General features: G+C 43.3%; 2 protein-coding genes across 5 annotated transcripts in view; one reads left to right on the top strand and one right to left on the bottom strand.

The window, feature by feature from the left end:
* The first annotated feature begins 26 nt into the window (after window positions 1–26).
* Window positions 27–5,268, top strand: SNRNP35 (small nuclear ribonucleoprotein U11/U12 subunit 35). 3 transcript variants are annotated; one of them, XM_044290248.1, is made up of 3 exons: window positions 27–86; window positions 1,158–1,223; window positions 4,311–5,268. In XM_044290248.1, exon 3 carries the CDS (start codon window positions 4,314–4,316, stop codon window positions 5,070–5,072), a length of 759 nt encoding a protein of 252 aa, XP_044146183.1. In that variant the 5' UTR covers window positions 27–86; window positions 1,158–1,223; window positions 4,311–4,313; the 3' UTR covers window positions 5,073–5,268. The 3 variants fall into 3 exon arrangements, with proteins under 3 accessions (XP_044146183.1, XP_044146200.1, XP_044146192.1); XM_044290265.1 differs by having other exon boundaries at window positions 31–82; XM_044290257.1 differs by having other exon boundaries at window positions 46–93.
* Window positions 5,269–10,016: 4,748 nt separating this feature from the next.
* Window positions 10,017–15,159, bottom strand: part of RILPL1 (Rab interacting lysosomal protein like 1) — a 64,931-nt gene continuing 59,788 nt past the window's right edge. The window contains exon 7 of one of the 2 annotated variants that reach the window (XM_044275694.1): window positions 10,017–13,230. In XM_044275694.1, the coding sequence (XP_044131629.1) occupies window positions 13,086–13,230 (145 nt within the window). In that variant the 3' untranslated portion in view covers window positions 10,017–13,085. The remainder of the gene's footprint in view (window positions 13,231–15,159) is intronic. The other variant, XM_044275695.1, reaches the window with a different exon arrangement.

Genomic DNA, 15,159 nt, shown 5'->3' with positions numbered 1-15,159 from the left:
CTCATTGAGGGAAAGGAACATTCAGATTGGTCTATGTTGATCGCACTTTGGTTCTCTGGTCCGCTGTCGATTCCGGTGTACGGTAGGTACGTGGTAGGTACTGCACAAAAACGCTTGGATAAATATAGGCACCGGGGCGACCCGACCGGTTACATGGCGAGCAGATCAAGCTGTTGTAGGGGAGGGGGGTCTGCACCACACACACACACGACATTAGCTGCTGGCGGGTGATAAGGGTTACAGATCCCATACACTGTGCCCACCAGGTATTGCCCCTATGCTACCTTTAGCTCACCCTGGCACACTGAGGCTTTCAGTAAACGTTTCAAAGGAAAATTCTCATTCTCCTGAAGGGGTGTGTTCACACTACGGATTTTTGGCATCGGTTTCAGTGCAGATTTGGTGCTGAAAACTGCTCTGAATCTGCTCTTAAACTGCCTCCCTCTCATTGTTTTCAGTTGGACGCCATGCCGCAGTTCTTGCAGCTGTGGATTTTTTTAGACAGCGCCAAGAATGTACATGTCCATTATTAGCATTGTTACCGCGTGGACGTGTCCGAAAGTCGTGGCAGGAGCCTGAGCTCCATTTAATGGAGCAAAACTGAGAGTGGAGGACCGCAGCATTCAAAATGAAAAACCATGGCAGAAATTGCAGTGGGATACGTGGCGGATTTTGACGCAATCCAAATCCATTGTGTGAACATGCTTTTATTAATAGAAGCCCAGCAATAGGACAGGCAACCCTCACTAGCAGGGATCAGCAGCCTCCGACACTCCAGATGTTCTGCAACTACAACTCTCAGAATCCTCGTTTCACTTCTGTGGGACTTACAAGAACAGCCGAGTAGTTGCTGGGAGTTGTAGTTCACAGCAGCTGGAGTGCCGAAGGTTGCTGATCTCTGCTCTATAGCCTTCACCTGTATATGCCAGTCTAGAGAGGAACTAACCAGCATTGTCGTCGTTGGCACTACCCCTCCTGGAAGTGTGGGCTCTCCATTGTCACTGTGTGTTATACACAGCTGGATTGGAGTCTTTTCACTTCCAGCTTGGTCGGGGGTATATGCCCCCTCTACCAGTCATGTTGCCAGCCTCTCCTGTTTGGTTTGTCTGTGCTTGAGATTATTGTGTTGATGAATGTCCTCTTCTGTCTTTCCCCAGTAACCAAGAAGCTCCAGAACTGGTGGGTGCTGAGAAGATCTGCTGATCCTGGTTCTCCCAGTGAAGGTTCGGCCATCTCTTCCTTTATGTTCTTCATCTTTTCATTTAGATATATACCCTGTCACCATTTGTGAGGAGGCTGACACATTGATATATTCCCATTCCCTGATGCTGGGTTTCCATGTTCAGGTTTTCAGATGTTTTTTAAGCCTAAAAGCCAGGAGTGGATTCATTAGGAGGAGACTCCGCTACATGTCCTGTGTTTATAATACGTTTCTGGCTATGGCTTCAAAAACTGCATCTAAAAACCTGGATGTGGAAACCCAGCCTTCATAGATCATTTATCTAACAAGGTTCCCCAACTCAATGAGTGGGAATGTTTGATGACTCAGAAAACCTTAAAAAAAGGACACATCACACCTAGAGCATGACAACACTGCGCTAATAAAGACCTGTACGGAGAAAGAACGCCAAAAATGTCACTTTTTAATTGAATCTTTTATACACAACCGTAGAGAAAAGGACTGTGTCCATGAGATGCACCACAATTATTAAGGGGCGCATTTCAGCAGGCCTGTGCACCAAATTTTGAAATCTACACCAGGTATGAGCTACCCGCCATGTTTCTGCACCCAAACCACAATTTCTAACAGTGGTTTTTGGTGCGGTTTTGCAGCACATCTCACCCTTAATTAGAAAAGGGTGAAATCTGCTGCTAAAACCACAAACATAGTTAGGCTACTTTCTCACTCGTGTTTGGTCTTGTATCTGAACAGACGGATCCGCACCGATAATGCAAACGTTTGTATCCGTTCATAACGGATCCATTTGCATTATTCATTAAAAAAAAAGTCTAAGTCAAAATGGATCCGTCTTGACTTACATTGACAGTCAATAGGGGACGGATCTGTTTTCAATTGCACCATATTAAATTAAGGAATGTCGCACTAAGACACTGAAACCACACCAGGTGCTCCTGTGAATTGAGACCACTCTCTCAATACAGTATATTATTTAAAATGAATAAACAGGGCACTCAAGGATAACAGAGACCAGGTACTATAAGCAAATATTAGCTTTTATTACTACAACGAAAAAAGTTGATAAAACAATGTAGCACAATGTATCACAAATATAACAGATAAAACTATGTATCATAAGGATTGTAACATGGGTAAGCTGTAGACAGAGTAAATTGTGTTTGATGACCAGCTGATAAATGTTCAAAAATGCGATCTAAATAGGCCTCTTAGTCCAATGGGAATGACTCCGAAAATAATGTCAGTATTTCATTAACTGCAGTATTTCAAATAAATATGGCGACGTCACGCCAAAGCAATCTAGGTAGCGGCGTCCCGCTCCTGAATAGCTTGCAAAGAGAGATAATCCGTTACCTTTCCTTCGACCTGTTGTTCATCCGATGATATTACTTTGAGCCTTCAGGTGTTTTTACTCCCAGAATATGCCTTTAGTTGTTTTTAGCACTATTCCATCAGGATATTGGGGTCGGCTCGTTTTTTCGGTTGCGGTCGGTTGGTTGGTAAATTCAATGTTTCAGTACAGCAATGGGGTGTAGCACCAGACGCGTTTCGGGGTTCAACCCCTTCCTCAGTGCCACTGAGGAAGGGGTTGAACCCCGAAACGCGTCTGGTGCTACACCCCATTGCTGTACTGAAACATTGAATTTACCAACCAACCGACCGCAACCGAAAAAACGAGCCGACCCCAATATCCTGATGGAATAGTGCTAAAAACAACTAAAGGCATATTCTGGGAGTAAAAACACCTGAAGGCTCAAAGTAATATCATCGGATGAACAACAGGTCGAAGGAAAGGTAACGGATTATCTCTCTTTGCAAGCTATTCAGGAGCGGGACGCCGCTACCTAGATTGCTTTGGCGTGACGTCGCCATATTTATTTGAAATACTGCAGTTAATGAAATACTGACATTATTTTCGGAGTCATTCCCATTGGACTAAGAGGCCTATTTAGATCGCATTTTTGAACATTTATCAGCTGGTCATCAAACACAATTTACTCTGTCTACAGCTTACCCATGTTACAATCCTTATGATACATAGTTTTATCTGTTATATTTGTGATACATTGTGCTACATTGTTTTATCAACTTTTTTCGTTGTAGTAATAAAAGCTAATATTTGCTTATAGTACCTGGTCTCTGTTATCCTTGAGTGCCCTGTTTATTCATTTTAAATTGCACCATATTGTCAGTGAAAAACGGATCCGTCCCCCTTGACTTGCATTGTAAGTCAGGACGGATCCATTTGGCTCCACATAGTCAGGTGGACACCAAAACGCTGCAAGCTACGTTTTAGTGACTGTCTAAAAACGCAACGGAGACCAAACGCAGCCAAACTGATGCTTTCTGAACAGATCCTTATCCATTCAGAATGCATTGGGGCTGAACTGATCCGTTTGGGGCCGCTTGTGAGAGCCCTGAAACGGATCTCAGAAGCGGACCCAGAAACGCCAGTGTGAAAGTAGTCTTAATATGCTGTGAATTTCACCTAGGAATTCGGTGCTTGAATGTAACTACCTACATGAGGTATTGAGTTGGAGGAGTTCATGTTGAAGTAGTAATAGGGTCGTCTGGGAGTGGTCTTTCTGATGACTCGGGTTTGGTCCATTACCCGCTGGTTTGGTTGTCTATTACATGCTCGTTAAAGGACTCAGCCATTTATATATAATTGATGGCCTGTCCTTCAGATATCCCATCACTATTCCGTTGGTGTGGGTCCTACTCAACACCGTCGGTGATCAACTGTCTGTATCAGCTGCGGTGGCGTGTCTGCTTCATTGTATATGCTGGTATTTACTGCGCAATTCTGTACTGTTAGTAGCGGCTTATTACAGCTTTTGCAATTGAGGTCTAGAAAGCTGGATGGAGGGCTCAGGGCATCATAGCAAAATGAAAGTAAGAAACAGCTCAAGACCTTGAAGATTGCCACTTTTACCTCTGGGACAGATTCAAAGCTATTTGGATGAATAAAGACGTAGATGGACATCTAACTACCATATCAAGAGCTCATTATTAGTCCTGCTCTATGAGAAATCGTTACTTGTATTTGTAAATAATGGCATTTTCTCTTATACATTATTTTATGTATCTCATATATGTTTCTTTTATTTAGAAAATGAATGAATGGGCGCCTATCGCAAAGAACTATCATCCACTTAAAGCTGGAAGTATTGATGGCACAGATGAAGAACCTCATGATCGCGCCGTTCTGCGGGCGATGTTGGCCCGCTATGTTCCCAATAAAGGGGTGGTTGGGGATCCCCAGTTGACTTTGTTTGTGGCACGTTTAAGCCAACAAACCACTGAAGAAAAACTAAAAGAGGTGTTTTCTCGCTACGGAGACATCCAGAGGATCCGGTTAGTTAGGGATTTCATAACTGGTTTTTCAAAGGGTTATGCCTTCATTGAATATAAACAAGAGCATGCCATAAAGAAAGCGTATAGAGATGCCAACAAACTGGTGGTCGATCAGCAGGAAGTCTTTGTGGATTTTGAACTGGAAAGAACTCTGAAAGGATGGATCCCCCGCAGGCTAGGAGGTGGATTTGGTGGTAAAAAGGAGTCAGGCCAGCTTAGGTTTGGAGGCCGAGATAGACCATTTAGAAAACCAATTAATTTGCCATTTTTCCCAAGTAACACCCGCCTAGAAGTCCATGGAGAAAATAGACAAAGGTCCCGCTCCAGAGAAAGACCTTATGACCGAAGAGGGAAGGAGTACACAAGAGACAGAGGACGAGATAGGTGGCCACAAAGATCCGAAAGAGAACATACTACAGAGAGGCATGCCAAGGAGGAAAGGAACAGAGACAGAGATGACAAAGACAGGAGTAGAAGAGAAAGCAAAAGAAGCAGAGAGCGAGATCACAGAAGATGAAGATATGATATAGAGATATATTATTATATTAGGGCTGCAACAATTAATCAACGTTATCGATAACAGGATTCGTTGTCAACAAATCCAGTTATCGAATAATCGGCCGATTCGTTGCTATACGGGCGAGAGGTCAGGTGCTATGCCTGTGGGTCCTTAAACTTTAAATCACTGCTTCTTTATTACCTTACAATGAAGCTCCATTAACAGGCAGAGCGGGCGGCGGCGTAACGTCACTCACTCATGTCACGCGCCTGCTTCATTCATAAAGTAGGCGGAGCAGGCCAGTCGCGTGAGTGACGTTACGCCGCCGCCCGCTCTGCCTGTTACTGGAGCTTCATTGTAAGGTAATAAAGGTGCGGTGATTTAAAGTAAAAGTTACTGCCGTTTAAGGAATACTGCTGTGAGCGGCGATGCCGGTGCTGTTATGGGGAGGGGGATCTGTGGATGACACATAAAGCATAAGATGCTATAGTATATAGTGTCATCCATAGATCCCCCCCCAATAGCATGGTAACAGTGCCATTCACAATTTGTTTTAATATGGCCTTTGAACATAATCTTTCAAGTAAAATCATATAAACCCCTTTTTTTTTACATTTGTGTTTTTTTTTTTTCCCCCGATTAATCGATGAAATTATCGACAGCTAATCGATTATTCAAATAATCGGTAGCTGCAGCCCTAATATATACATGCACACAAACTATAAGACTCCATTCACACATCCGCAATTCCATTCTGGATTTTGCGGACCTATACACTTCTATGGGGCCGCACGTTTTGCGGACCCGCACTTCCGATCCTAAAAAAAAATAGAACATGTCCTATTCTCTTAGTGCCGGCAATGTGCGGTCCGCAAAATGCGGAACGCACATTGCTGCTGTCCGTGTTTTGTGGATCCGCAAAACATACACGGATGTGTGAATGGACCCTTAATAAGAGACTTCATGTTAGAGGTTTACAGTCTACATGTCTGTATAACAATCATTTTTAAAGGGAGTCTGTCCCCTCCATATGGCCATATACAGTGCTTACATGGCTCTGTAGCACACCTATACAGGATTGTAACGGTACCTTTGTTCTTTTCTTTAGACTTGCACCAGCAGGAAAAACAAAGTTTAATTCATGTGCAAATGAGCACCCGCAAGTGCCCAGGGGCGGCGTTCAGTGTGTAGGTGCCCAGGGAGGCGTTCAGTGTGTAGGTGCCCAGGCTGCTCTGCCTTCTTTTCCCTTTACTCCTCCCAAGCCTCTGCCTTTGCCCGCCCTCCAAGTCTCTTGCCTCATCGATAGGTCCGGACTTGAGGGCGGGCAAAGGAAGCGGCTGGGGAGGAGTAAAGTGAAAAGAAGGCAGAGCAGCCTGGGCACCTACACACTGAACACCGCCCCTGGGCACTTGCGAGTGCTCATTTGCATATGAATTAAACTTCATTTTTCCTGCTGGTGCAAGTCTAAAGAAAAGAACAAAGGTACCGTTACAATCCTTTAAATGTTTTGGACATGCAAAACAAGAAATGCGCCCATGTGAGTAGGTGTTAATTTGCACATTATGTAAAGACTGGTTCTTGGTGATTTCATCTGAAGCTGAATGTGGCAGCCAGGGGGGTCATCGTGAGCCACAGTTTCCATAACTCGATGTAGGTGTTTGACCCAGAGCTGGATCCTATGGATTACCATAAATGTCTGTGACGGGAATAAAGGTTTAAGATTTAGTATTCTAGTCTCATTATCTATCGTTATTTACTGAATGAAGAACCTGCTGGAGGTACAGCAGCACTGAATGGGAATTGGACATAGAATATTCATTTCAATAATGGGGACTTGTGAGTTTATTGTCTGACGTTTATACAGAGGTCGCAATACCGCCTGTACAAGCATCATAGGACCCAAAGTTTGCAGTCCAGTGTTCAACATGTCAAGCAGGGTCATACATTTGTATTTCCAAATTCTTCTGGCTGTGAGATTTGAAATTGCCTTTACCATTTGTGTCCTTCATGGTGTCCTAGGCTACAGAAATGCTTAGCCACAGGAAATGTACCTTTTTCTCTTTAATTGTGTGGCAGTAGGCTTTACATTTCTGTCCTGTTTCTCCAACACAGAGACCCCCAACAGGACATTTAGTGCAGAGAATTAGGTGCACAACATTGGATGTAGAACACGTGCAGATTTCACCCTTTTCAATGGAAGGGCGATATCTGGGGCAAATCTGCACCAATAAAATGAGATAAATAGTCCAGATTTAGTCGTTTTTTGTGCAGATTTCTTGTGGATTTTCCACGTGCAGCAACCCTAAGGTTGGGGTCAGACATGATTAGCTGCGAATTTGCCGTTGCGGATTTTCATGCGGCAAATCCACAGCGTTGTACAGTGCCAACAGAGTGGATGATAATTTCAGAATTCACATCCTGCGTAAAAATAACGCTGCAGAAAACCTGCGGTATTGTGGATTTTAAATTCAATAGCGGATTTCCCTCTTTCCAACAGGGTGAAATCTGGCTTTTCTGCGGCAAAAAAAAAAAAAATGCATGTAATACATGTGGTCTTGTTGCTGGATTTTCAGTCACTTGTGAACCCTGCCTAAATCTGAGCAGGAAAATGCATTTCGTATAGTAACAGTCAGAATGTTTCGCCATTACTAGAAAAATAACAAGCCATTCACGTTTGCTGTTAATTTCCCTTTATTTTTACTTCCACTTCAAACTTTTTTGATGGTAATATCCAAACAAAAGAAATTCACTTGTGTTCCTGGTGCAGGTTACATTGCACTTTATAAGGAAAACTATCCAATGTCTATAATAAATACAACTGAAAAACTGCTAAAGCCTTTGATATATTTAGTTCTTTGTTAATACTGTAAAACCCTATGGCAAATGCAATGCTTCGTACATGTACAGAATTTATTAGGCACAATGAACATCCTCCACCTATAAATAGGACATGTTGATATTTTTATGCACTCTACTTTTCATGGTGGTCGGGTAAAATATTCCCTACTTATTCTGTTTGGGAACCGAAGGCACCAAGTGGATCACACTCTAATAAGCCCTAATAAAGACATACCACAAACTGAGAAATCTGCAGTACAGCTGTCAGAGCCATTCTGGGCATAAGGAAAAAAAAAAAAAAAAGACCAGGCAAGGAAATATATAGAAATAGGTTAGCATATGCATTTAAAAAAAATGCATCTGTCAGAAGGCGTATTGCCTGCTAGGGTTGGTCCTGCTGGTTAAAAGCATTCCTTTCATTAGAAGATACATTGTGCAGTTATAGAGAAAATGAACTTTTAATTCTTATGCAAATGACACTCAGGCCCCTTTTACGCAAACGATACGGATCGTCAGGGTGCGTTCAGTGAAACTCGCACTATTTTGAAAGAAAGTCCAGTCAGTTTTGTCTGCGATTGCGTTCAGTGTTTTCCAAGCGGGTGGAATCCGTTGTGATGAGTTTTAGAAACTGAAGGTTTACAAACATCTCCTAGCAACTATCCGTTCTATTCACTTCTATGGGGCCAGGGCTACGTAAAAAAACACATGAATATAGAACATGCTCCAATTATCACACCGCGCAGAACTGGTGCGCGAAAAAAGGATTCAGTGCGGGTGCTATGCGTTCACTTCACGCGTCACACCCGCTCAGAAAACTCGCCCATGTAAAAAAGGCCTTAAGTGCACCAAGGGGCATGATCTAACCCCTCGGTGCATATTACCTTCTCTGTTCCCTCCCCTTGATTGACAGGGCCAGGCATTAGCTGCGTCCTCTCGCTCGTGCTTTAAGGCTAGGGCTACACAGCGACATATAGGATACAGCTACACTACATGTGTCGAGACATATTTTGTAATGCTAGTCTATGGTGTCACACAAAAATCCATCCTGGACTTGCGACTGTTGTGTCTAAGGCTACTTTCACACCCGCGTTTGGTGCGGATTCATCATGGATCTGCACAGACGGATCAGTTCAGATAATACAACCGCATGCATCCGTTTAGAACGGATCCGTTTGTATTATCTTTAACATTGGCCAAACGGATCCGTCTTCAACGCCATTGAAAGTTAATCATTTTGCATTGTGTCAGTGAAAACGCATCGTCAGGCGGACACCAAAACGCTGCGGGTTGATACTGCTGTGTTTTAATGTCTTCCCCTCTACAAAAAAAAAAAAAAAAAAGCCTAACATGCTGTAATTCTGATCTAAAATCAGCCAGTTCTTTGCCATAGAGCGCAGCAGCGGACAGGAAGAGAGAAGGAAGACGGCATGTGCACACTGCGCGCATCATCTCCTCATACAGCTGATCGGCGAGGGTGCCGGGTGTCGGAACCCCACTAATCTGATATTGGTGACCTATCCTGAGGATAAGTCATCAATAGTAAAAGCCCAGACAATCTCTTTAACATAAAATTTTTAATAATATAAATTGAGACTTTTTTTTAAAGCTTTTGGGATGGACTAACCCCAAAGGTGAGACCCCAGTAGAAAAAGATTTATAAACTCATATGTCTTTTTGATCAAAACAGATGGAGAGGGGAAACATTCCATAACATTTCCTTATTGAATTTTCCATGTTAAAGGGGTTCTGCAGTTCTTTTAAACTGATGATCTATCCTTTGGATAGATCATCAGCATCTGATCGGCTGGGGTCTGACACCCGCCGATCAGCTGTTTGACAAGGCAGCAGCACTGGGAGTAGCGCCGCAGCCTTCTCGCTCTTTACCGCAGGCCCAGTGACATCACGACTAGTATCAATGGCCTAGGCGGGGCTAAGCTCCATTGAAGTGAACAGAGCTTAGCCCTGTCCAGGCCAGTGATACTAGTCGTGATGTCACTGGTCCTGAGGGAAACCGAGAGAAGGCTGTGGGGCTCCTAGAGCGCCGCTGACTTCTCAAACAGCTGATTGGCAGAGGTCCCGGGCATTGGACCCCAGCCAATCAGATGCTGATGATCTATTCAGAGGATAGATCATCAGTTTAAAAGAACTGCAGAACCCCTTTAAGGAGAGCCAATCTTCAGGCTCATTGACTCAAAAAAGAACAGAGGTAATTTCTGTCTATAAAGAGCATCTGTCAGAATGATCAACCCTATTGAACTAGGCATACAGCCTGGTAGGGTTGATCATGCTGATAAAAGCAATACTCTGATTATGACAGTACATTGCCCCATTGATCAGAAAACTAAAGAAAACTTTGCAAAATAGCTCACTAGAGAAACAAGGGGTTGGCCAGAGCCCTCGCAGCACCAGATTCTTCCCCCCCTTCCCTGGATTGATAGGGCCAGACTTGTGGCTTAGCCCACTCTTCCCATGCCTGCACTTGTGCAGCGTCTCTTCTGCTGCTCTCCAAGCAGCAGAGATTTCCAATGAGCAAGTGCCTGTCCTCTCACTCCTGCGCTGTTGCCCCCAGTCTTGGTGCTGCTTGAGGAGCAGCAGAAGATCCACTGTATTTCTTACATAGTACTGGATAACCCATTAAAACTAAGCATTATCTCATTCAGATATAGCATTTTGCTCTTGTAGACATGCATTCAGCCACGTCTATTGCCTCCAGTGAAAATTTGTATATTAGAGTATGTTAACAGCTGACATATAGTAAAGGACCCTGTGACATGAGGCAACAAGCTAACAGAAGGTGGCCACTTCTGTCCATGTGCTGCAATATTTGGTATGGCTAATCCTTTTGTCCAGAAACTGGACAATACACAAATATTAGACAATAAAAAGCATACATTTGATGTAGATCTTTCCTCTATCATGTTCAGTGGTTGTGTCCACGCAGATCTATTAACCTCCGTGGAGATTTAGTAAACTAACACCCACCGTAGGGCAGCCGCAGCGGATCGTGGACCCATTCACTTTATCCGGCCATTCCGCAAAAAGTTTGGACATGTTCTATCTTTTTGTGGAATGAAAGTACAGAACGAAACCCCACGTAAGCACCCCGTAGGGTTCCGTTCCGTGCTTCCATTCCGCATCTCCGGACCCATTGAAGTGAATGGGTCTGCATCCGTGATGCGGAATGCACACTGAACGGTGCCCGTGTATTACGGATCTGCAAATGCGGTCCACAATACGGCCACGGAGCGCACACGTTTGTGTGAAAGAAGCCTAAATATACCAGAATTCTGAGGTGTCCAAGCAGATCTATTAACGTCAGTGGAGATTTACTAAACTAAATGTGCCCAATTCTGAGGTTTCTAAGCAGCCGGAGACATGTTATAGAGCAGGAAGAGATGAGCAGATTGATGTATAGTTGTGTGGGAAAAGATTCTGTAAAACATGTATTTATTTTATTTAAGTTTCTGCTCATTCTGGGCTTTGACGTCAAGAAGGTGATCCTGTCAGCGATTGGCTGCCTTCCCCCTATGGCTGTATATACACAGATAGTTGTCAATCACAGACAGGACCGACTACTTGACTTCAAAGATCAGAATGAACATGGATATAAATGAATGAAATACAGAGTATAATTAAATATTTTCCCACAAAACTATATATCAGTCTGCTTAGTTCCTCCTGCTTCATAACATGCTGCTGGCAGATAATGCCGCGCTCACAAAGTGATAGGTTCCCTTTAAGTGAAAACGTGTGCAAAAATATAAAGTAAGCCAATAAATAGCTGATGTAACATTAAAAGTGTCTAAAGATGCGCCAAATTTGTCATACAGCATTAGTCAGTGGGATAAATTGGGTGCATTTTCAGACTGCCTAGACTGTCTCGTGTAGGGATTAGCAGGATTAGAAAATCTACCTCACAGTTTTCACAGTTTGGGATTTCCTCTCAAGGCTATTTAATTTAGTACATAGACTCTGGAAGTAGCAAAATGCAGAAAGATCTCATAAAAGAGGTCGCAAATAGCAAAACACTAAATCTACAGGCAAATACGCTCCAGTGCAAAAGGTGGCCTATTGCAAGTATTCTACATAATTGTGGACTGAAGAAGGTAGCGTGAACATATTATATATACTGTAATATATATATATATATATTTTTTTTTTTTTTTACTCATTATAACCAAAGGAGATTTGTTCCAGTTTTCATAAATCTCAATTTATAGACCACATGTAAAGAGAATTAAAAAGGCATTCTCCTTCCTTGAAGTTTTTACATCCTTGCAAAATTGTAGCGCAAATCAGTGGTCCATGCAGAGCGGTTCGCAATTCATTACAACTCGGTGTAGACATACCAGTCCAGAATGTATGTCATACTCATGGCAACATGAAGCGAGTTTGTACTGCAGGCAGGAGGACGACAACCTTCATCCAAAAGTCGAGTCTGAACAGTTAAAATATATATATTTTTTAAAACACTTGTGCTTGTAGTTTCCAATGAATGCTTTAGTACTAGTGGTAGTGCACCCCCCACCCCCCCATTAGTTAGTAAAAAAATCTGTCCTTTACCTCTTTATTAGGTCTATTGCACAACACTCGCTGTAGCACTGTGGGGGCCGATTAGTATCTGCATGTAGGTAATCTGGATTAATATATTTTTAAACTGTGATCACATATAATTCTAAGCCTGAAAAAGGCCCCACAAGGGAACCCTTCCGATGGCCCTTATCTGCAAGTATCACAACTACTGGCGTTGGCTCTGGTGTATCCTCATTTCCAGCAGCATATTATAAAGTACCCCCAATACCTACAGTGATAGCGGTCACATCACTTCAGCAAGACATAAAGCAAAGCCGCGGTATCTTTATCGGTTCAAATAGATCTCGTGACATCAAGGTGGCATAAAACCAAACTATTCCTAAAAATGGAGGTGATGCCAGGCACTGTGTTCTTCTGATGGGAAAGCTATGGCAGCTGTTGGGAGGTCCCCTGGTAAACCTACAATGCAGAACAGAACCAATCCTTACTACTTCAGATGGTCTTTGTTCGGTTTCCCCTGCACTGTATAAAGTAGCCGGGGTTACAGTGCACAGACCTCCTGGTACGTGACCTCTGGTCACCTAGTAAATCTGCATGGCTTGTTAAGTACGGTTATGGCACGTAAGGCCGCCTTATGTGCACACAATGTCCCCTGTCCCGTCACATATGCTGTAAAGCTTCTTGTCCCTGCTCCGTGTATCCGTCGTCTCTGTTGTAATCTGCCCACACACCAAAAGATTCCTGAAAGGAGACGTTTTTCTGCATCATGGGCATCCGCTTCTTATCCCTTGAGAAAAAGCTAAACCTAGGGAAAGGAAATGAACACAATTACCTACATGGATAAGCACGATACATAGAGGGGAAATTATCATTCAATGTGCACCAGAAAAAGCCGCCCTTTGTGATGCATGCACAAACATTTGTCAACTTTTTGCAGTTCTTTTTTGGTACCACTCTCAACACTTTGAAAAGTGCATGGAAAGTGGCGGTGGTTAGCCATGTTAATTAGGGGCGCTCCAGATTTATCACTGCGACCATTTAAAAAAGTGAAATCTTACTCCAGGAGAACGGTGAAGTACAAAAGTAGAGTAACATCTCCAGACAACAGTCTTGTGGCTCATGCACACGACACAAGACAAGGACACTGGCCATGTGCATTCCGCGGAACGGAACGTCCAGGCTGTAATAGAACAGTCCCATCCTTGACAGTGTTGCAGATAAGAATAGAACATGTTCTATATTTTTGCGGATGCCACGGAACAGACATACGCACTGTGTGCTGTCCGCATCTTTTGCGGCCCCAGTGAAGTGAATGAGTCCGCATCCGACTTGCAAAAAAATGCAGATCGGATGCAGACAAAAAAATACGTTCATGTGCATGAGCCCTTATAGTTCAAAATGCCCCAACTTTATTAAACACCGCATGTCATTGGATAAATTTGGCGCAAATTACATCAATGCAAACACAAAGCAAAAAAGGGGTTATGACTTCCCCCATAGGTAGTTAACAAGCAGATCTGTTGTAAAAAAAATAGTGACAGAAAGAAAATGAGTTCAGTTCTTTTGAATGTTTTAGCAAAGACATGGATTTCTGATTTCTACAAGGGCCATGTACAGTAGATGTGTTGGACAGCGGGTCTAATAATCTGAAGTTACCGCATTATAGGAAGAATGGAGCCCTGCAGGGGTCACAGATGAGCCCAAAAGTACTTGAAGAGTGACTATTTTCAGCATTTTGCCTCTACTCCACTACAGTAACTGTGAAGCAAAGGCTACAACATGTTGCTTTAGTTCAAGAGGTGTATCAAAAATACTGCATTAACATTTTTGAAGTTAGACATTTTTTATATAGTCCCTACATTCTCACAGGCTCAAGAGTAACAAATTAAGGGGATGGAAGGTCTGAAGCTGATTACAAGTGTTCATTTTGCATCTGGTAGCTACTAAAAGGGTTGTCCCACCACACCACCTAGTGTTCAAAGTGTATAGGACTGTGCACATCCATCTACTGCGCAGTGCTGCTGGACAGTTACTCTCCCCACGTTGAGGTGTCTTATCATTGTCGTGTCAAACATGGTGAAGGCGATGTTCTGGCATGTGCATGTTATGGCTACCAGCTGAAATAGGTCACTGGTGTTTATTGAGGATGTGGCTACAGAATCAGATGGATGCTAACTCCAAAATCAGCAATCATGCCAGGCAAGAGTCATATAGAAATATATAAAAACATTTTATTAAAGGGGTCGTCTCACTTCAGAAAATGGTATCAGGTAGACAAAGTTAAAGGGGTTATCCAACCCTTATAATGACCCCCCCCCCCCCCCCAAATGCCCAGGCCCCTCATATAGATTACACTTACCCCTGCTGATGAATTGCACGGCCGCAGCTGCAATCTGCTACGGGGACGAGCATTGTGGGTGCCGGGGAGCTGGGTAAGTATAATCTATATGAGGTTCCCGGGCATTGGAAGGGGGGTCATCATTACATAGGTTTGATAACGCCTTTAAAAAGGACCTTTCACCAGTCCTGACATTATAATATAAGTAACTGGCCGTGTAGGGCAATATTAGAAGATGTCATGGCTGTAGTTTTTTTTCAGCTTAGCTGCTCTGTTGCCCTGTATGCTTATAGTCAGGATCGGTACAGATAGGAGGAGATGCCAGCTTTTCTCAGGGGGCATCTCATTCTCCCCGATTGTGGGGCGGTCCAGTCGCATCGGGGCACATCACAGACA

The sequence above is a fragment of the Bufo gargarizans genome, chromosome 1, assembly GCF_014858855.1.
Source record: "Bufo gargarizans isolate SCDJY-AF-19 chromosome 1, ASM1485885v1, whole genome shotgun sequence".
Classification (NCBI taxonomy): Eukaryota; Metazoa; Chordata; class Amphibia; order Anura; family Bufonidae; genus Bufo; species Bufo gargarizans.
This window is presented reverse-complemented; position numbering and strand designations above follow the sequence as displayed.